We start from the raw sequence: 21243 nt of genomic DNA on the forward strand, positions 1-21243 counted from the left end.
CATATGGCAGTTTATGAAACACATAAGCAGCTATAATTTCAGTAAATATCGATTTATTTCTATACATAAAGTCATTTAGGTATAATATGACATAAAAATTGAGTGTTTTAAAATTAGTATAAATAGATTTTTGGATATAGAACTACAAGCCCATGAGGACAAACAAGATACAAATGAGGTGAGTACCTCACACAATGCCTAGCACAAAACATGCAACCAAGAAATATTTGTTGAGCTAACACTGACTAAAAGAGTCATGTAAGTTCAGAAAATAAGAATTCAATGAGAATTTTGAAAATGCACATGTACATCATGGTATATTCAAACTATGTTCACCTGAGAGTTAAACAACAACAAAAAGTTATTTTATCCGACACAACTCATCAAGTATGACCTGATTAAATCTTCTGCTACAGACCCAATGATGTGTTTTTACCATCGTCTCTAAATTAAATCATACAGAACTTCCCACTGTACTCATGGTTACTCCAATGGTCTGAATGATTGTATTTAACTTCGAGTGTTAATTTATATTGCCTCATTTTAAGATGACATTTTAAATTTCTCAAAGCACTTCTTATACATTTCTGTATGTGATGGTTAAAACAACACTGTCAAGTTGACCAGATGACAGCTCATGTTCACAAATACACGTCTGCACTTGCTTCTGCAGGAGATGCTGTGGGAGCTCAGGGTAACTCACCCTACCCACTTTTGCAGCTTATCCTCTATCACATTCTCTCAGAGTTTTAACCAGGCTTGGGAAACAGACGCTCCACAGCAACATAACCTGGTTACTAGGTTCAGAGAGACATGCACCACCAGTGAAAAAAGCCCACGCAGACTCCACTTTCTACTGCTATTATAACTAGAGCACTGCTTAAAAAAAGTGGGTGATATTTTATTCCTTTGCATATGAAGATTCACTAGATGTGGTACTACCAGGTATGACACTATGGATTAAAAAACGTGTACTGAGATCATATAAAAATTAAAATCATTTGAAAAAATTTGAAAAAGGTAACTATTGAAAACTGCTTGGAACACAGAAGTATAGCTTCTTATTTTAAAAAGTATCTATATGAGTTCCAGTCAGTCAATGTTAATTACCATCAGATCCTAATACATACATGCATTCATGCATACATATATATATAGTATATATAATACACACATTTTATTTTCAATTAAGTTCCAGTTCAAAAAGTTTTGAAACATAGGTTAAAATAAACTTCTAAAGAACATTAATTAGAAGAAAATCCCACAATTTCAACCTACCTTTTGTGGCCACTTGGACACAGTCTATTTTGGTTTCCTGTGTCAAATAAAGAGAGGGAAAAATCATTATTCATGTTTTCTTTAAGACAAATAGAAATATCTGTAGTTCTATTTAAATAACACTGATAAGGAAGGATCTCACTGTTCTGAGCGTGTCTTTAATCACACAGCAATTATTCTTTGAACCACACTCAGATACATTTTCTGGCTCCAGTGGCAGGCAGTGCTGGGCATTTCTAGACCAGGTGACGAGCAAGGAGCTACACATAAAATGTCTCTGCCTGGTGGCCCCGGACCTCCTTCAGTAAGGAGGTAAAGTAAAGGACCAGACCTGTACTTTCCCCCTGAGCAAACAGTACTGGAGAAGTACGATGCATCTCAGATTTCCCCCCTTTACACCGGCAAAAGTTAAGTTGACAACGATACCTAGACCTATGCTGTGAAGGAGGGACCCACTGTGGTATCTGCGAAACATTTCCTTCTGTCTAAGGAGACTTTACAATCTTATCAGAGTTCTGGGTTGGTCTGAACAGGAAGGGGAAACAAATTCAGAAATGACACTTTTTATTTTGTTTCCGTCATTTTTCTATTTTCTCTTAGGAAAAAAAAAAGATACCAAATTTAGTCACAGTATAGGAAGTAGAAACTCTTGTGGAACTTCTTAGTTCCCATTTCTTTAATGGGACAGACTATGCTGAAAAGACAGATGCTGTGAATCTCACAAAATTTTAAAGGAGTTGAATGTATGTGTTGGAGCTATACTGTCTTCCTGTAAAATAGTAAGCTAAGCAGAATTGCCAGCCAACTTTTGGTAACAGGAAAACTGAAAATAAAGCCCATAATGTTGATGATAAACTCCCCCAATCAAAAAAAAAAAAAAAGATGCGTATATTCGTTTCTTTCCATAAATTTCTCTAGACAAAAATGATTTTAAGAGAAGAAAATCACATTTGTTTACAAGTAGAAATGCAGAAAAGCATGACTTCAATTTTATTACTATTTTACTTAATCTATGTTCACATTAACAACCCCAAATAGCCTAAGTAAACAGTTATCTGTACAACTTACCCCATTGGCTCTACTAGCAGCTTGGAAATAAATTCTGTAGCTTTTATAGGGGAGAAGGGGAGTGTTCCAGTATCCATTGTATGTCTTATTATCACCAATTGTAAAAGGCTGCGCAGCTTGGAGGCTGTCTGCAGGAAATTCTGCAGCAAAGTAGTACTGTGAGTTCAGCAGAGAAGCATTCTGGAAGTGAATTGGCACTGGGTAGCACTTTAAGATTTCTGTCGTCTTTTTAGTTCTTCGAGGACGTTCTTCCTCAACAACTATTTGATAGACACTAGAAAAACAAGAGTATCATCAATGATATTTTATGATAACTGAACTGATCCACTCTGCCTTCAACTGCATGGACCCACAGGACACGCAAAATAAAGAACACACTGGACGCAGTCCATACTAAGTGCTTGATAGATAACAGACTCTCATGCAGCACTTGCTCAGTGAAAGACAGGGAGGGTGCTTCAGTTCTTCTTCAGAACTCTCCCACCCAAAACAACACTATTTAGTGAGAGAAACAAAATTCAACATCATTTTAAATTTTTAATATGATAATCTCTACTGTTTATGTGAGCAGAAGTAATGTTTTTCTCACATGTAACTGAAGATGATTTTACAGATAATTAACTCAGTTTAACTGATAAATACAATTAAATTATACCAACTGTAAGTTTATTTTAAAAAGCAATGCATTATTTTATTTAATGACAACACAAGTAAAGTTTTAACAAATCACAAAACACAATGTGTAGTGATTCATGTTAACTAAGGTTTATCTTCCTATGTTTTCTTATGTTCCTTTACACTCACCATATTCAGTCAGTGGAAAGAAATCCATAAGAAAAGCAGAGATAAGGGATTATAGTTTCAAAAGCCAAAGCCTTGGAGTTCCAAGTGATCAGTAAGACTAACTAATGAACAAGGCCCCTTGAATCTCATATAAGAATGGGCTGGGTGTGGGTATCTTTGAAGACGCCTGCAAGGATGACAGCCCTACTGAGGAGTAGGTCTCTGGTACCCGCCCATCCTCTTCCAATGTCTTTGAATTCTGAAGTAACCTTAGGAGAATGGCAGAAACCTTGAACTGATAGACTTTTAGAAAATTAAGATATTTATTTAATACATTTGCCAGAGTGATGAATGTTGTTTGCAGTTTTGTCGGAAAAAAAACTTTCTCATGCTGAGAAAAACTAAAGCCTGACAACAGCTTCCCTGAACTGACTCCAGATTAGATTGTAAGTCCTCTGGCAGGAAGAGGGATCTTTTTCTCACAGTATCAGAAAGGCACCAGAATTCCCAGGAACCAAGAGCTGCCCAGTACAGGAACCCATTAATGCCAAGGAAAAAGCACAGAAGAGGGCTGCCTGCCATCCCCACCCATGGGGGGAATGCCTAGAAAGGTTCGTCTCTACACTCTCGTCTATGTGACCTCTGAATCTGCACTTGTAGAACCACCTATCTCTGTGGGCACAACCACTTAGCACCTTCTATTACAGAAACGAAATGTGTGCTGCCATTTCCTTGGTAATTCTGTCTAAATAAAAATCAATTGTTTTAGAATATCAGACTGATTTCTCAGTAGACAGGTAACCAGCAGGTTTATAAGGCAATGATAAAGTGAATTTTACCAGTGATGTAAACTTAAAAAAAAGGAGTATAACTCTTATTTCCTAAACAGCAGATACTTTCTATCGGATTGAGTCATGTAAAATGCTCCACATTAGTGGATCATTCATACAATAGTAAGGTAAAGGGTCGAGGTCAAAGTGGAAGACTAAATACTACCTGTTCTGTAGCACAGCCACAGTTGACAGCAGGGAAAGAAGTCTAACCTGGAATACCATTAAAAACAAACAGTCCTAAAGAAGCGTGACCACTCTCTTGAAATCACTTTTGAAGGGGTAAAGACAATGCACTGGTCTGAGCTCTAATCCTAATTCTGCTAAAAGCTGGGGTTTTAAATGCATTTCAATTAATTTATTTGAGTTTTAATTTTCTCCTACGAAATGAGAGAATTAAGTGAATCTCTAACATGGAGTTCATATATCTAGAATTTTTATTCAACTTACAAGGACTGATCTCACAAAATAGAGAAACCATAAGAATAATTATTTTCTTTGCAAAGTGATTCTCCATTTAATAAAATATATATATATATTTTTTGAAATGGAGTCTCCCTCTGTCACCCAGGCTGGAGTGCAGTGGCACGATCTTGGCTCACTGCAAGCTCCGCCTCCTGGGTTCACGCCATTCTCCCACCCTAGCCTCCCAAGTAGCTGGGACTACAGGCGCCCGCCACCACACCCGGCTAATTTTGTTTTTGTATTTTTAGTAGAGACGGGGTTTCACCGTATTAGCCAGGATCTCAATCTCCTGACATCGTGATCCACCTGCCTTGGCCTCCCAAAGTTCTGGGATTACAGGCATGAACCACTGCGCCTGGCCAATATAATAATTTTTAACATCACTTCCTTCAAATCGTTTTTCCAGTTCATTTGCTGTATGACATGATTTTCAAAACTTCAACTTAAAAACAACTTCTGGGAAATCCATATACTAGACAAAGCAGGAAAATAAGGATATGTGTGAAGAAAAAAATGTTGCAGATATTCCATACTGGAAGTGCTAGGCCAGGTGCCCAACACACACACAGATTTTATTTTTCCCATTTTCCTAATGTGAAAACTGAGGTGTAGAGGTGAAGTGCCATTCTACCAGGGCATTCTACTGAAGTGGCAGAGGTGGTCTGACAGCAGAGCCAGTTCTCCTAATCATCAGACCAGGCTGTGCTGGCATTCCTTATTCACAGGTCCAGTGAATGCACTGATGGGAACCATCTGGCCTGAAGGGAATTTTCACTTGCTGCTGTAGACACAACCAACACATAAGCTAGTCTCCACTGACTTTCCACAGTCAACTTCTTTTGAGTATTGTAAAGATTCACACTTATCACATCATGGGGGTTATAGATGATAATATTGGCTTTGACCTCAATTCCTTCTGTATCTGAATCATTCCTCAATGAATGATTGAGGAATCATTCACTGGAATGAGGAATCAAGGAATGTACAGAATCATTCCTCAATTCTGTATCTGAATCATTAATTACTTTCAGGGAGGAGTTTCTCCTGGGCTCCACAGTGACTTTAGCACCGGGCTGGTGTCCTCTGAGCACTGTGATCTTCCCACCTCTCTTAACCTGCAAGGAGCTCCCTCCTGTTATAACCCAGCTAGACAAAAAAGCAGCACAACTGCTCCTAGACTTTCCATGTCCCAAGATCCTAGATTCTCCTACTGCAAACATCTTTGCCTCTTTTCCTTCACCCTGGCCTGGACTCAAGTTTGCCACTTAAATGTAGTTCTCCTCAAGGCAATGAACTCTAGGTCACTCTCAGATGCCCTGTGTCCTAAAACACAGACCCTCAATGTCTCTCTCAAGGGCTTATAGTCTGTTCCCTCATTTTCATGTTCTCTTGCTCTGCTCCAAACACACAAAAACATGTTTTCTGTGAACACATAGTCATTTTGTGTCCTTTGATCACTATTTTCAAAAGTCCTATAAGCTTCTGAAGAAGAAGGGCAAAGGTTTAGTCACTGCTGTGTCTCGTGACACTTTGGCTGTGAAGTACATATTTCTGAAAGCATGCTATAATCCTGAAGTTGCTTCTATTTGGTTTGGGGGTATATTACACATTCTATGTACCAGGATGGAGGAAGCACACCGATAGTCACAACGATGCTTTGCCTTATTAAAATTTAATGTGAAGTTTATTTTGTATTCATTTCCCAAATACTCAAGAGCCAAAGAGAAAGCAATGACCAAGGAAAAGGTTTTATGATAAGAGGATGCTAGTTATGTTTTAGTTTATCCTGGATAACTCACAATTAAATAATGAACCTAAGGGAATCAAACGCTGTGTCTCTATGTGCCCCCCACACCTCCATCTCTCACTTCCCATTCCTCTCTCCTAACCTGGCTCATAGGTGTGATGGGTGAGTGTGTTCACTGATTTATTATTTCAACAAATATTTTTTGAGTGCCTAATAGGTGTCAGGCACTGCTCTAGTTTGCCTTAAACAACACAATGTTTGACATTCTCTAATGATATGAAATTTTGTTATGTAATATAAATATCATCTAAGTAAACATGAAAAAAATCATTTGTTTCAAGCAGCAGTTTTATGAGGATTAGGTGAAAATTTAAGAATTAAACAATCATTGGACAGGCCTCCATGTTAGCCAGTTGGCATGGGTTCTATTATACACTCTACTCCAGACATACTGCTTTTTAAATGGCTACCATCCACTCATCTTCAGATATATTAAAGAAAGAACTAAGTTGACTGGAGCAATTTCAAACCCAAAATGTCTTTTCATCCTTGCTCCACAAGACAAATTAGATTTGCAAGCATCCAGACCTCAAATCTATTTGCTCTTTAATAATTTAAGCGCTGAAAGGTCAAGCAGCTCTTTTCTATTCCCCTTTATCAAAGCCCAAGTGCTAATGAAAAATAGCTAAATCCTATCTGCTGCCCAATTGCCATAATTTGCTGTTTCCCTGATGGAAATTAACACATTATTAGCATCTAGGTCAATAGTACCTTGACAGAACTTTATAGCTGATGTGTTTTTCATCTGTACAAGTAACATCACTTCACTAATGAGTTTCATAAAATTTTTCCATCCACAATCATAATCTCAAAACTAGCTTTGAAAATCTCACTGTTGGAATGGTGTTTCTAGAAAGAGTTTTAAAAAGCAAATTTCTGAGAATAGAAAACTGATCAGAAATTTCTAGCTTAGTGAGCTGAATTTAAATTCTATTATCCTTGTAATGGGTTGCCCGTGCTGCCTTTGTTTATTAAAGTTGCACCGCCCTAGCCCTGTCCTACCATTATTCTGGAATTTAAAGTAACATCAAATCTTCCTACTGCATGTGCAATATTAAAAGCACAATCCACAGTGAAGATGAATCTGCCAACACTGTGACATCACTGTATTAGAACTTTCCTATGGAAGGAAATTTAATTTAAAGTTTAATTTATGCTAGGCATTTCTACAACAAAACTCTAAGGCCTTTACAAGGAGAATGAAAAATCTGCATTTATATGGAATAGCACATGACGTATAACCTAGAAAAGAACATCTGAACATCTTTCATCTACTTTTTTAGACTTGAAAGTTCAAATGTGATAAAATGTTTTTAGTTTTTTCCTAACTTTCGAGTTCCTGGAGAGGAAGCCTCATACATATGTGAAATTAACTTAAAATGTTTTGTCCTAATTCATTTCAAGATGAGTTATAAATCCATTTTTGTTATCCATTTATCGTATTTCTTTTCACCATAAGATATTAGAGGGTTACCAATTGGATAATAGAAGGTAGGGAGGTAAGGAAGAGAACAGAGAAGGAGAAAAGTTGTAACCCTTTCATTGTTGTTTTTGCTAATCCTCTAAAACAGGCACTTCTGATCATTTCAGGGACTTAGAATATTGTTCATTTTATCGTATCTAGTAGTGACTTTTGGCATGATTTGTAATTTTTGGTAAAAACCATCCATCATATATGTATAAAAAGAATGGATGTTAGTATTGATAACTTCCTGAAGATTAATATGGGGGGAGATGAAAGAAAATGAAAATATTAATTACATGCAAAGCATGAAAAATGAATGTGTAACTAAGGGTTAATGCCATGCAGGCACACTGAATTTATTTACCTCTTGTTCTTTGCTCCGACATCGTCTTTTCCTAAATCTGTCAGCATTTACTGAAATGACACCCTAATATTCTAAACAACCTGATAAAACTGAACTCAGTTTTAAAAAGTATGTCACCAAATTACAATTACTGGAAAAAAATCAGAATTCAGTGTTTGTTATTACAGCTCAGATTCCTTAGAGTACTGCAGGTAACACTGAGAGTAACTGACTGGAAAGACTCCTGTTGATTAAATTATCAATGATAAATGGTAATTAGTTTTATACAGACAATTGGCAATGGGTAACACATCATACAGGATAAATAGACCTGTGGGGCTGAATATTCTATATTAGCAACTTTAATTTCTCTTTGTCCTGCTCTGATATAGACAAGACTGACTAGAAACTGCTGTGGAATATTTGTGGGGCACCACAAGAATTTTTTATGTTCTGTCAGCCATAAGTCATAACAAGGAGCTTGCCTGGCATCAGTAAGTTACTATTGCTCTGTGCATGTGTGTCTGTGCACACGCTCCCACACTCGGTTCAATACCCTGCTGCTCTGCTAGTTAGTGATAAAATCTGATATAATAAAATATTAATTACAGATGAAAGGTTGGGTGAGAAATATGAACTCAATTACCATCCCATATTATGAACAAAGGGCAGGGTGAAAAAAATTCTTTAGTTATGGAGGTTTGGGATAATAAAAAGAACAACTAGAACATTAGGCTCAGGCTGAGAAGCTCTGTAAAAGGCCACCTATCATCTCAATTTCATAAACACATGACTACGAAATTATAATCCAAAGTTAGTTACTATTATGAAAAGTATGTTCTCTTAAATAGTCCTAATGATTTGAATAAAAATAGAAAGAGAATACTATCAAAGCCGCACCAAATAGCTTTGTTCCCGTATGTTTGTCTGAATGATATTTTATAGTTTGTATTATATCCAATTCAAAATCTTTCAGTCCCGAAAAGTTCCAGTGCTTTGGGCCAGATGAGCTGGAATACAAATGCAACTATCAGAGAAAGGCAGGTGTGCCCAAGGGGGTGCCGATGAGAGAGCATTGACTTGGGAATCACCGTCCACAGGCAACTGGCTCCTGCTTTGCTCCTGAATCACCGACTGACTACTAAAGTCCTTCAGGCTCTAATATTTTATGATTCTCAGCACAAGATCAGGCAAGTTGTGACATCAGCAAATGAGAAGAAAATTATTTCATTCATGTTTCCTCCATCCTTTCTTTCCACAATATTCACCACGTATTGGGCCTTGTTCCAGGCACAGGGGAAGAATAAAAAGAGGAATTAGGCACAGACTGCCCCGTCCTTGAAAAGCACAGGCTAAGAGTGTTAGAAATACATCACACCAATGAAGAACTACCATGCCAAAGATCTGATAAGGGTTTGTACAAAGGACAAAGTAACAGGACCCAGGGATGTGTCAATCTCTACGTTAAAATCTCTTCTAGCATCTACTACATTGAGGGCATCTGACCTGAACCTAGTGCCCGAATGTTCTCACCCTAAAACTGCTCCTGCAATGCTACAGTCACCAATATTCTCCCTGAATTAAAGATAACGCAACAGTAACAAAAACAAAAAAGCCAACATGTTTATTAATAGATCCCAATACAGTCTCCATTCACTCCAATTGCTTGTGAGTACCCTTCATCAGCACAGAAGATGGAAGACAATGAGCTAGGTCCTACCTCACATACTGCCCAGGTCCCAGCAGGTATGCCCCCAGGAGTCCCCAGAGTGGCCCCAAGAGCTACCCAAGAATGGCAGGGTCTTTCTTCCTCACTCAATTCCTGTACTGCAGAGCATGAAACCCAGGCTTCCTAGTCTTGACTCCTCTAGGCACCCACACGACCTGAGGTGAGGATGAAGAAGAAGGTACCTGAGGGTGGGCCGGGAAAGAAGCTTGAAGGCATGCATGGTCTTGGTCTTTGTTCTCCTCTCTCTTTCCAAATCACTGTCAGGCAAACTAGGAACTACTCTCTGTCGAGTCTATAATCATTCCTTAGGCTACAAAGGCCATAATTTTTTGTTTTCAGTACTTCACTGGATATCCATTTTAATCCTTAAAGTTATATCAAAATATTACGTAAGTATTTTGTTGGTTTTTCTGGGGGGTGACTGGCAGTGGAATTTGGCTCTGAGAGCCATTCCTGGCCTTCCCTGTCTACAGCAGCCTCCCTGTACACCCTCCCACAGGCGCCCTGGGCCTGCCACCCTCAGCATGGGGGGCCTGGGAATGAGAATGGAGGTCTGATCCAACGCAGAGAATCCTTCAGAAGAGATTACTTCGAAGAAAAGAAAATGTGAAAAGAAGGGGAGGGAAGGCTAGGCAGCATATTTTCATGCACAAAAGCAAGTCTGAAATGGAGTTTGAGGGAAAGTTAAATTAAGTTTCATTGTATAAAAGCTCAAATACATCTACTCTATTATTATTCTCTTCCTCTGCCATTTTTAAAGCTTCTTTTCAAAGGTTCTTAAAGAACAAACTTAGTTTCCAAAATGAATTTTCAAAAAGATGACTGACATTGTCATCCTAGAAGTAACATTAATAAAAATGATCTTTGTTTTCTGGCAGTAAAGGAATCCAGAATATTATTTTTTAATACAATAAAACTCACTTAAAAGCAGGTGGGGTGGGGGTAGTGGTGGTGGTGATAGTAAGGGATCTGGCACCTTTTGCTAACACTCACTGTAGCGATTCAGCAACAGTAAGCAATAATAAAAACAAATTCTATAAAAAGCAGGCTGAAGTTTTACCACTGAATGACATTTTGATCCTATGTGTACTTCAATGAATAAAGGAAAATTATTAGGTTAGAAGTCAGTTCCTTTCCCTAAACAATTTTAGCCACAGATAAAGCCTTTTCAAAAGGTTTGAAAACTGTGACAAAAGTACATTTAGCCCTGAAGGTTTAAGATGCTCCTGCAGTCTGCATTTCTCCAATAAATAAAAGGGAACAATTAAAAAGCCACTCATAAGCATCTCAAAAACACTGATGCTTAATTTATTGATTCTCTGGAGACTAATAAAAATGGTGAAAGGAAAAAGAACATACATACCAGCAGAAAAACACTGATTAATTTGATTAAAATAATCCAATATTCTAAAACAATTTCGTTTAAGTTCTTCAAGTTCTCAAAATTATATGGCTAAACAATTAACAAGGGCTGGGTGTGGTGCCTCATGCCTGTAGTTCTAGCACTTTGGGAAGCCAAGGTGGGAGGACTGCTTGGGCCCAGGAGTTTGAGACCAACTTGTGCAAGATAGTGAGACCCTGCTCTATAGAAAATAAAAAAAAATCAGCTGGGTGTGGTGGCACACACCTCTAAGTCCCAGCTACTCAGGAGACTGAGGTGGGAGGATTGCTTGAGCCAAGGAATTTGAGGCTGCAGTGAGCTATGATCATGCTACTGGACTCCAGCCTGGACAATGGAGCGAGATTCCACCTCTAAAACATAACAAAACGAACAAACAAAACCCCAAAATGTTTCAGCTTAAAAATAATAACAAGGAAATAATGAAGAAAACAAAAGTATTGCATTTAAGAATTAAGCAAGCAGTAGGGATAAACCCCAGAGATTCCAATGATCATAATATAGAAACAAAGGTGTAATGTATTTTCTTAATAAAGGCATACCCCGCTTAATAAGGCACTTCACATTATTGGGCTTCACAGATACTGAACTGAAGTTTTACAAATTGAAGGTTTGTGGCAAGCCTCCCTTCAGCAAGTCTGTCAGTGCCATTTATCTTACAGCATGCACTTACTTCATGTCTCTGTGCCACATTTTGGTAATTCCTGCAACATTTCAAACTTTTTCATTATTATTACAACTGTTATGGTGATCTGTGATGAGTGATCTTTGATGTTACTCTTGTAATTGTTTTGGGGTGCTATGAACTGTGTCCATATAAGACAGCCATCTCTCTCCCTGGCACTGGGCCTCCCTATTCCCTAAGACCCACAATATTGAAATTAGAACAAATGATAACCATACAATGGCCTTTAAGTGTTCAAGTGAAAGGAGGAGTTGCAAGTCTCTCACCTTAAATTAAAAGCTGGAAATTATTAAGCACAGTGAGGAAGGCATGTCAAAAGCCAAGACAGTTCGAAAGCTAGGCCTCTTATACCAAACAGCGAAGTTGTAAATGCAAAGGAAAAGTTACTGAAGGAAATTAAAAGTGCTACTCCAGTGAACACATGAATGATAGGAAAGTGAAATGGCTTTATTGCTGATATGGAGAAAGTGTTAGTGGTCTGGATAGAATATCAAACTAACTTGAGTGGTCTGGATAGAAGATCAAACCAGCCATGATATTCCCTTAAACCAAGCCTAGTGCAGAGCAAGACCCTAACTTTCTTCAATTCTATGAAGGCTGAGGGAGGTGAGGAAGCTGCAGAAGAAAAGTCTGAAGCTAGCAGAGGCTGGTTCATGAGGTTTAAGAAAAGTACCCATCTTCATAACATAAAAGTACAAAGTGAAGCAGCAAGTGCTGATGTAGAAGCTGCAGCACATTATCCAGAAGATCTAGCTAAAGTCATTGATGAGGGTGACTACACTAAACCAGATTTTCAATGCAGATGAAACGGCCTTCTATTGGAAGCAGATGCCATCTAGGACTTTCATAGCTGAAGAGGAGAAGTCAATGTCTGGCTTCAAAGGACAGGCTGACTCTTGTGTTACAGGCTCATGCTGCTAGCAAGTTTAAGTTAAAGCCAATGCTCATTTACCATCCTAGGGCCCTTAAGAATCATGCTAAATCTACTCTGCCTGTGCTCTATAAATGGAACAACAAAGCCTGGATGATACCACATCTATTTACAGTATGGTTTACCGAATATTTTAAGCCCACTGTTGAGACCTACTTCTCAGAAAAAAGGATTCCTTTCTAAATATTGCTGCTCATTTGACAATGCACTTGATCACCCATGAGCTCTGATGAAGACATACATGGGATGAATGCTGTTTTCATATCTGCTAACACGACATACATTTTGCAGCCCATGGGTCAAGGAGTCATTTTAACTTTCATGTCTTATTATACACGGAATAGATTTTGTGATGCTATAGCTGCCATATATAATTATTCCTCTAATGGGTCTGGTTAAAGTCAATGGAAAGGAGTCACTATTCTAGATGCCATTAAGAACATTTGTGATTCATGGGAGGAAGTCAAAGTATTAATATTAACAGGAGCTTGGAAGAAGTTGATTCTAACCCTCAAGGGTGACTTTGAGGGGTTCAACACTTCAATGGAGGAAGTCACCTCAGATGTGGTGGAAAGAACAACTAGAATTAGAAGTGGAGCCTGAGGACATGACTGAATTGCTGTAATCTCATGATCACACTTGAATGGATGAGAAGTTGCTTCCTATGGGTAAGCAAAGAAAGTGGTTTCTTGAGATGAAATCTACTTGTGATGAAGAGCTGTGATCACTGTTGAAATGACAACAAATGATTTAGAATATTATATTAACATAGTTGATAACGCACCAACAAGGTTTGAGAGGATTGACTCCAATTTTGAAAGAAGTTCTACTATGGGTAAAATGCTATCCAACAGCATCCCATACTATAGAGAAATCTTTTGTAAAAAGCAAAGTCAACTGATGTGGCAAATTTAATTGTCTTATTTTAGGAAATTGCCACAGTCACCCAAACCTTCAGCAACTACCACCCTGATTAGTCAGCAACCATCCACATTGAGGAAAGACCCTCCACTAGCAAAAAGATTATGCCTCATTGAAGGCTCAGATGATCATCGGTACTTTTAGCAATAATGTATTTTTTAATTAAGGTAGATATATTTTTTAAGACATAAAGCTATTGCTCACTTAACAGACTACAGTATAATATAAACATAACTTTTCTATGCACTAGGAAACAAAAAATGTGTGTGACTTGCTTTATTGTGATATTCACTTTATTGCAGTGATCTGGAACTGAGCCTGCAATAACTCCAAGATATGCCTGTACTAGAAAAGACAATAAATAAAGGATATTAATTTGCAGAATAGTCCACGTCTGCAAAGGGAGGTATAACCATCTTGGTTCTGAAGAGTCAGGAGGAAAGATGTCTTCTGATCAAGCAAAGTGGGGGACAAGAGAATGAGCACAGCTCCCAGGAGGAGGCAAGGTCCTGACAGCTCATGTGCCCTGTGGCTCTGAGCAGAAGATTAAGTGTTACATGGAAAGCTCGTGGCTTTGGGGTTAGAGTAGACAAGTCTGTTAACCTCCCTGAACCTCAGTTCTTTCAACTGTAAAGGGGAAATGCTGGCATCTAGCGAGGAAGCCTGCTCTGCATCATGAGAAATTATTTCATTTGGGGCCAAGCATGGGCTTGGCACATCATAGCTCCTTGATCCAAGTAACAATGATTATTTTCTATTGCTGTAATTATTATTCCTCTATCACAAGCTGCTCAGAAGAACATAACTAAGGCTCAGGAATACAATACTAGGACCCAGAAAATTTCCCAAGACACGGGCAGAATAAAAGGGGCTACCATGTTATCTATAAGTTGTTTCTATCACTATGGAAATCAACAATAAGAAAAGGTTTCCTGTACTGAACAGATAACATCTGTGTTTGATGCTGTCCTGACTGCTTTGCTTACAGGTCAATAATTCTCCCAGCTGTCCTTTGAGGTAGATATTATTATTACCTTTGAGGTGGACATTAAATCTTGGCAACTAAGAATTTAAACCCAGAAGCATCAAGCTCTATGCTGTGGTTGCATTTTTTATGGTTCTTAACAACATTGCACTTTTACTCCCTGGAATGACCTGTTATCTATAAACAGTCCTACCAATAATGCCTTCTCTTATTGCTGGGATGTTTTGAAGGAATAAGAGATCTAAAACATTGATGATTTTACCAAATGAATGCACAATATTAATACCAAACACACATTTCTTACAACTTCTATAAAAGTATTGTCAAATATCAGTGACTGATATGTGGGTGATAACCATAGCATATCGGCATAAAAGATAAAAGGTAGTAATGATAGGAAATTTTAAGTGTATTACTAAAAGCGGAGTATAATGGGCATAAAGACCGAATAGCAATCTAGTCAACATTTTTTTAAGCAAATCATGATATTATAGCTTTATTCTCTTTGAGCAATTCGCTTTGCAAATAATTTTCACTGATCATAATCCTTCTGACCAGGCTGTGAGACAGGCAAGTAGCATATTTGATGGGAATTTTACAAATGAAGAAACAGACTTAGAGAATTTACAGGGTGACATAGTTTGGATATTTGTCCCTGCCCAAATCTCAAACTGAATGTAATTCCCAATTGGGAACTGGAGGTGTGGCCTGGTGAGAGATGTTTGGATCATGGGAGCAGATCCTTCATGAGTGGCTTGGGCCATCTCCTTGGGGATAAGTGATATCTCACTCTCAGTTCGCATGAGATCTGGTCTCTTAAAAATGTGTGGCATCTGGCTGGGAGTGGGGGCTCACACCTGTAATCTCAGCACTTTGGGATGACAAGTGGGTAGATCAGGAGTGATCAGGGTGAGGTCAGGAGTTCGCAACCAGCTTGGCCAACATGGCAAAACCCCGTCTCTACTAAAAATACAAAATTAGCCAGGCATGGTGGTAGGTGCCTATACTCAGGAGGCTGAGGCAGAAGAAGAATTGCTTGAACCAGGGAGGCAGAGGTTGCAGTGAGCTGAGATCACGCCACAGCCCTCCAGCCTGGGTGACAGAGTGAGACTCCGTCTCCACACACACACACACACACACACACACACACACACACAAAAGTGTGTGGCATCTCCCTCCTCACTCTCTGTCTTGCTCCTGCTTTCACCATGTGACATGCCTTCTTCCTCTTTGTCTTCCGCCATGGTTGTAAGTGGAAGATTGCAGGCTTCTGAGGCCTCCCCAGCAGCCAAGCAGATGCCAGCACCATGCTTCCTGTAAAGCCTGCAGAATGCTGAGCCAATGAAACCTCTTTTCTTTATAAATTACCCAGTCTCAGGTATCTTTATAGCAATGCAAGAAGAGCCTCACACACAGGGTGACTTCAGGTCACATAATTAGTAAATGACCCAGCCGAGATTCAAACCTAAGTCTTCATGTGTCTGTGCCAACTGTTCTCTTAATTTGTGATACTACCTTTCTAAACTATTAAGTTGTATGAATTGTTTACATCAGAGAGATTAGATGTCACTTATTCTACCAAATGAAACTTCAGTCATTTGGTGAGAACTGGGAGGTGGAACCCCTGAGCAAGCCTGGCTCCAATCAAAAGCCTTTGTGTTTGGCAAGAAACAGTTCTGATGCATCCATCCACGGTAATCTGTTAAATTTCCATCCAGAAGCCACATTGGCCCATTTACTTCCCCAATATCCCGGCCCCAGTGGTTGATCTAATATGCAAACCCAGTCACATTTTTTGCCTCAGTAAAAATTCTTCTACAGTTTGTTTAAAAAAAATGAGAAACAAATAATAAAACCAAAACAAATAAACAAATATTCATGGAAGCCTGTGCCTGGCACAGAACCAGGATTGGAAATACAGGGGTAAAATCACAGAGGACAGGCCTAGCCCTGAAGGAGCTGGTAGGTGGCCAGGACAAACGGTCACCAGCCAGTGCAGTGAATCTAGGGCTGAACTCTCTGGGAGAGGTGCAGGACACAGATGGGCAGAGGGCCAGGGTGGGCTCTCCAACGAAGTGATGTCTCAGCTATAGCTAGGAGGGGAGTAGAAATAAGTGAGAGAGAGAGAGAGAGAGAAAGAGACTGTGGAGAGACTGTGTGTGTGTGTGCAGGCAGGACAGAAGGAAGAAAAAAGAGAGAAGATTCCATGAAAGAAACATCAGCTGCAAAATAAACACACAAAATGGCATGGAACCACCCAGAATATTCTCAGGCATATATTTACAGGTGGAAGGGAGGCTGCCCCAGGAAGTGATTAGAAGCCAAAGGCTTCCCCATTAGAGGAAGTCTGGATTTATGCTGAGGGCAATACGGAGACACTGATGGGTTATTAAGCTGGGAGGAAAGACCCTGCAGCCACAGGGTGGAATGGGGATTGGAGATCTGAGAAAGACAAATATGAACTAAGACAGTGATTGTGAGAATGGAAGGTAAAGCGAAAAGGAGGGAGGGGGTGTCATTACTGTCCCCAAGAGGTGAGAAGACAAGTAAGACAAGTTTTTGCAGGAGTCAGTATAAGCCTGCAAATTGGAGTGACCTTCCTGATTGGATCTGAATTTATAGCAATGGCTTATTTGAAGCAATCTTTCTCAATTACTCTTCTTACAAAAAAAAAAAAAAAAAGATTGCTTCAAAGGTAAAGGCAGGGTGTTCTTTTATAGTTCTGCATTCTATGGAAGGTTCATGATATTTAACTTTTATTTAGGGATGAAAATATAATTTAAAACTCTACTTGTTCCTGATATGTCCCACTAGTTAAACGAAAGTCTAGAGACTTCTTATCTATAAATGTTTCAGGTGATAATTACTCCTGCTGGCAAGAAAAAGATGAGGTTCATTCAATAAACATTTATTGCACTCTTAATTAGGTTGGAAGTATTGCATGATATTCAAAAACTAAATTATTAAAATCATTTTGTGATCAAACAATTTTGCATTTTATTACATTTATATATGTTTTACCTAATGTTTAGCCTAGGGAAATGCTCACTCTCAGCATTAAATATGGTCATGAGTCACTTAATGATGGGGATATATTCTGAGAAGTGCCTCATTAGGCCATTCCATCTTTGTGCAAACATCATAGGGTGCACTTACAAAACCCTAGATGGTACAGCCTACTACATCCCTAGGCTGTGTGGTAGAGCCTATTGCTCCTACGCTACAGAGCTATACAGTATGTGACTCTATTGAATACCATAGGCAACTGTAAAACAGTGGGAAGTATCTGTAAACCTAAAGCTAAATGTAGAAAAGGTGCAATGAAAAGACAATATTATAATCTTACAGGACCACTGCTGTATATGCAATCTGTTGAATGAAATGTTCTTATGCTGTGCACAACTGCACGTAAATCTAATTAATGCTCCTGAGTGATGGTCAAACCTTGTGTGTTTTTAATTTTATTGACTTGGATGACCACTGTTTAGGTCTCTTTAACTTCTCTTATCTTAGGCTTTTCTACCGATTGCTCTCCTACTTGGTGAACCTATCTACCTACTTCCTCCTCAGGTTTCAGTTTAAGTAACACATTCTCAGTAAGACACTCCTGATTCTCCTGTTGAGATTTCATCCTTCTGTCATATACTCTTAGAGTACCCTGTACTTTTCTAGGCAGCTTTTATCACAACCCTAGCACAATGACTTGAAGACAATAAGTGTTCAGTAGATATCTGGTGAATGAACAAAGAATAAATGAATAGTAGCCAAGTGTCAATCCTAACATTTCCTACAACACTTTTCAATGCTATGAAAGGCCAGGATTTTAACCAGGTTCTAATAATTGGACAGAGCTCTTACTACTTCTCACTGAGCAGAAAATACATTGATACAGGACAGGAAAACACTTAGCAGGTAAAAGTAGAGATGGGATGGAACTGGGCCACACATACATGTCAAAAGGGACATGATTATACGGAAAAAACCTCAAAACCACTCCCTAATCTTTTTACTATCTGATTGAAGAGCTGAATATTAATTTAATTAAGTTGCAACAAAATACAGGTAAGCCTCATAAGCGTAATATAATATACTTAACAAAATAGTTATTGAGGAAATAGAAGGCATATTAGCACTTTTGTGTACCCTGGTGTTCTTATAATAGTTACATTGTGTATACTTACAAGTGCTGGTTGATAAAATACTCTGCTGAAGAGAATGATGTAAAACATAATTCCTTCTGTATCTGTGCCCTCATCCCTCTCCCCACCACCAAAATAGGATGAAGCAGAAGTGTAACATGAGGAATGTGGTCAGGGCTCTGAGTTGGTCCTCAGTTCTAAAAGTCTAGGGCTCTAAGAAGCATACAGGGTTAGTGGTCACACATGACTTTATCAGCCTCTTGAAATTTGCAACCTTTCCTCACATTTCACATATGTGAAAGTGAGGCATCTATAGTCAAATCAGTTAATCTTTGTAAAAATTTCCAAGATCCTCTCCAAGAAAGGCTATCAGCTTTAGCTTGGAACACCTCTAGAAGTTCATCCTTTAAACTCCCTAAATCAACAACTGTGATTAAGAAGACCCAAGGGTTCCTGAGAGCAAATGGCAGAGCAGCTTTACAATTCATAAAGTAATATATTGTTCAGTGCAGCCATTTGCAATCTTTTAGTGTTCTCAGTTTATAATTGAAACTATTTCTAATTTATTCCACTATTAACATTTAAAGATGGTCTATCTAGATGAGGGAAAAGAAACAGCATGTAACTTTCTCTACGGTCAATGGAAAATGACGTAGACTTTAATGTCTCCCTCCTTCCTGCCAAACGGCTTCTGTGCAGCTGGTCAATAAGAGGTGAACGAACAACACAACCCGGCCCTTGCCTCCAGGAATGTGCAAGGTGTGGCCTCCACTGTGAAGGACATTCGAGAGCTTTCATGGAGTCTGTAGATCCAACTCAAATATTTGCCTTTTCAGAGACAGGCATGGGTTCTTTTGGGGATAGCAAAGCAGTATGATAAAAAACTTAGGTCTTCCCCGGCCCTAGCCAAGAATGAGCCACAATCACCCACTAAGTGTGCTGCTAGCATGCCTTCTGAAGCTGAGAGAAGCATTTCACACTCTAGCTTTTAGTAACCAGAGGTGCCACCCACATCCACTGAGTAGGCATCACGGTCACACCCCAACATGTACAGTCATCATCACAAAAATTGACAGACACAGGCTCACGGCAAAGGGGTTAGGGTGCAATATAAGGAAGGTAGGAGAAGCAACAAAAGAAAGATCCAGAAGGTTCTTCCAAACAAGAGATACTAAGAACAATTTTTTACTGCTTATGAAAATTGGGGTTTAAAAATATTTATATAATTAGTGATTTCCAATGAATTATTGGAAAGTCATTGCTAGGCTAGTTTTTCAATTTCAAGTGTTCTAGTATTCACTTTAACAATACTCCGGACTGTATTTTTATCATCAATATATTCTCTTTTTTTCCTTCTAAAAAGGACTAAGTATTTTTGATTTCTCTAAATCCTATTTCTAATGAAAATCAGCATCTGGCATTTATGAAACCCCCTTCCTCCATGCCCTCAGGGTTAGCTCTATCTTAACTGGGCCCAGCACATCCTACAGCCTTTATGCGGCTCCTATTTGTTTGTTCTGAGGCCCCACGCCCTCTAACCCATCCTCCATTGCTGCTGCAGCTCTTCCTTACATTTTTTCCCTGACCTGAATCCCCTGAATGGCTACTCATCGGTATGGAGTGCAAGGTCATCCAATTCATCCTCTATCTCCCTTGCTTCTTCTCCCATCCCACCCCTCTCTGATTATAACACACTTCTCATTCTCAGATCAGGCCAAACTACTCAGTCCTCCCTGTCTTCATGGAGCCAACCTGTCTCTCTCATATTTTATTTCTTGCCACATATCTAACCTCCCCGGCAACATACTCCACATCACATAGATGCTCTGAACAACAGCTGTCTGTCAAGATTCAGCTACTCGGCCCCAGGGTTACCTCCTCTCTGAAGTCTTAGTTGGCTCTTCCCTGTGCTGACCACCCCCTGGTCAGCTCACTGGTTCCCATCTTCATCCCTGCTTACTACAGGACACTAGATTCCATGTTGCTCTCTTTCCAATCTACATTGCCAGTCCCTGGAGAAGACAGCCCATAGCAGCCTCCTCCATATCCCCAATGCTTAGCCCCACCTTGTGCTTGGAACCTCATGAGTATTTAACAAATGCAATCCTAGCACAGCCATAAGATAAAAGGGGTATTATCCTTGCTGTGGAAAGACAGGCAAGCCCAGGCTCAGAGATGTTAAGATGGAATTTTTAACAGTGGCATGACTACAAATGGAGAGAGCCTGGATTTGAAACTATGTTTATCTAATTCCAAAATGTGTCCTTTCCCTATGTCATGCACTTATTTTAAAAATTAGGCCTATAATTTATGTGATATATAAAGTGAGTGATTATTTGAATATTAGAAGTTTCCTCCTTAACATTTGCCATAGGAAGAATGAAAAATTCTGTCTAAAAGGCTATGTGCGACACT

At 39.0% G+C, this 21243-nt stretch overlaps 1 protein-coding gene across 10 annotated transcripts in view; it reads right to left on the reverse strand.

Moving 5' to 3' along the window:
* The window catches only part of PTPRM (protein tyrosine phosphatase receptor type M), an 844030-nt gene that overhangs the window by 290391 nt on the left and 532396 nt on the right, over nt 1-21243 (reverse strand). For 9 of the 10 annotated variants that reach the window (XM_009252252.4, XM_054537539.2, XM_054537541.2 and 6 more), the window contains 2 exons: nt 2347-2620; nt 1279-1315 (listed from right to left, as the gene is read on the reverse strand). In XM_009252252.4, the coding sequence (XP_009250527.2) occupies nt 1279-1315; nt 2347-2620 (311 nt within the window). 10 annotated transcript variants of the gene reach the window in all.

The sequence above is a fragment of the Pongo abelii genome, chromosome 17, assembly GCF_028885655.2.
Source record: "Pongo abelii isolate AG06213 chromosome 17, NHGRI_mPonAbe1-v2.0_pri, whole genome shotgun sequence".
Lineage (NCBI taxonomy): Eukaryota > Metazoa > Chordata > Mammalia > Primates > Hominidae > Pongo > Pongo abelii.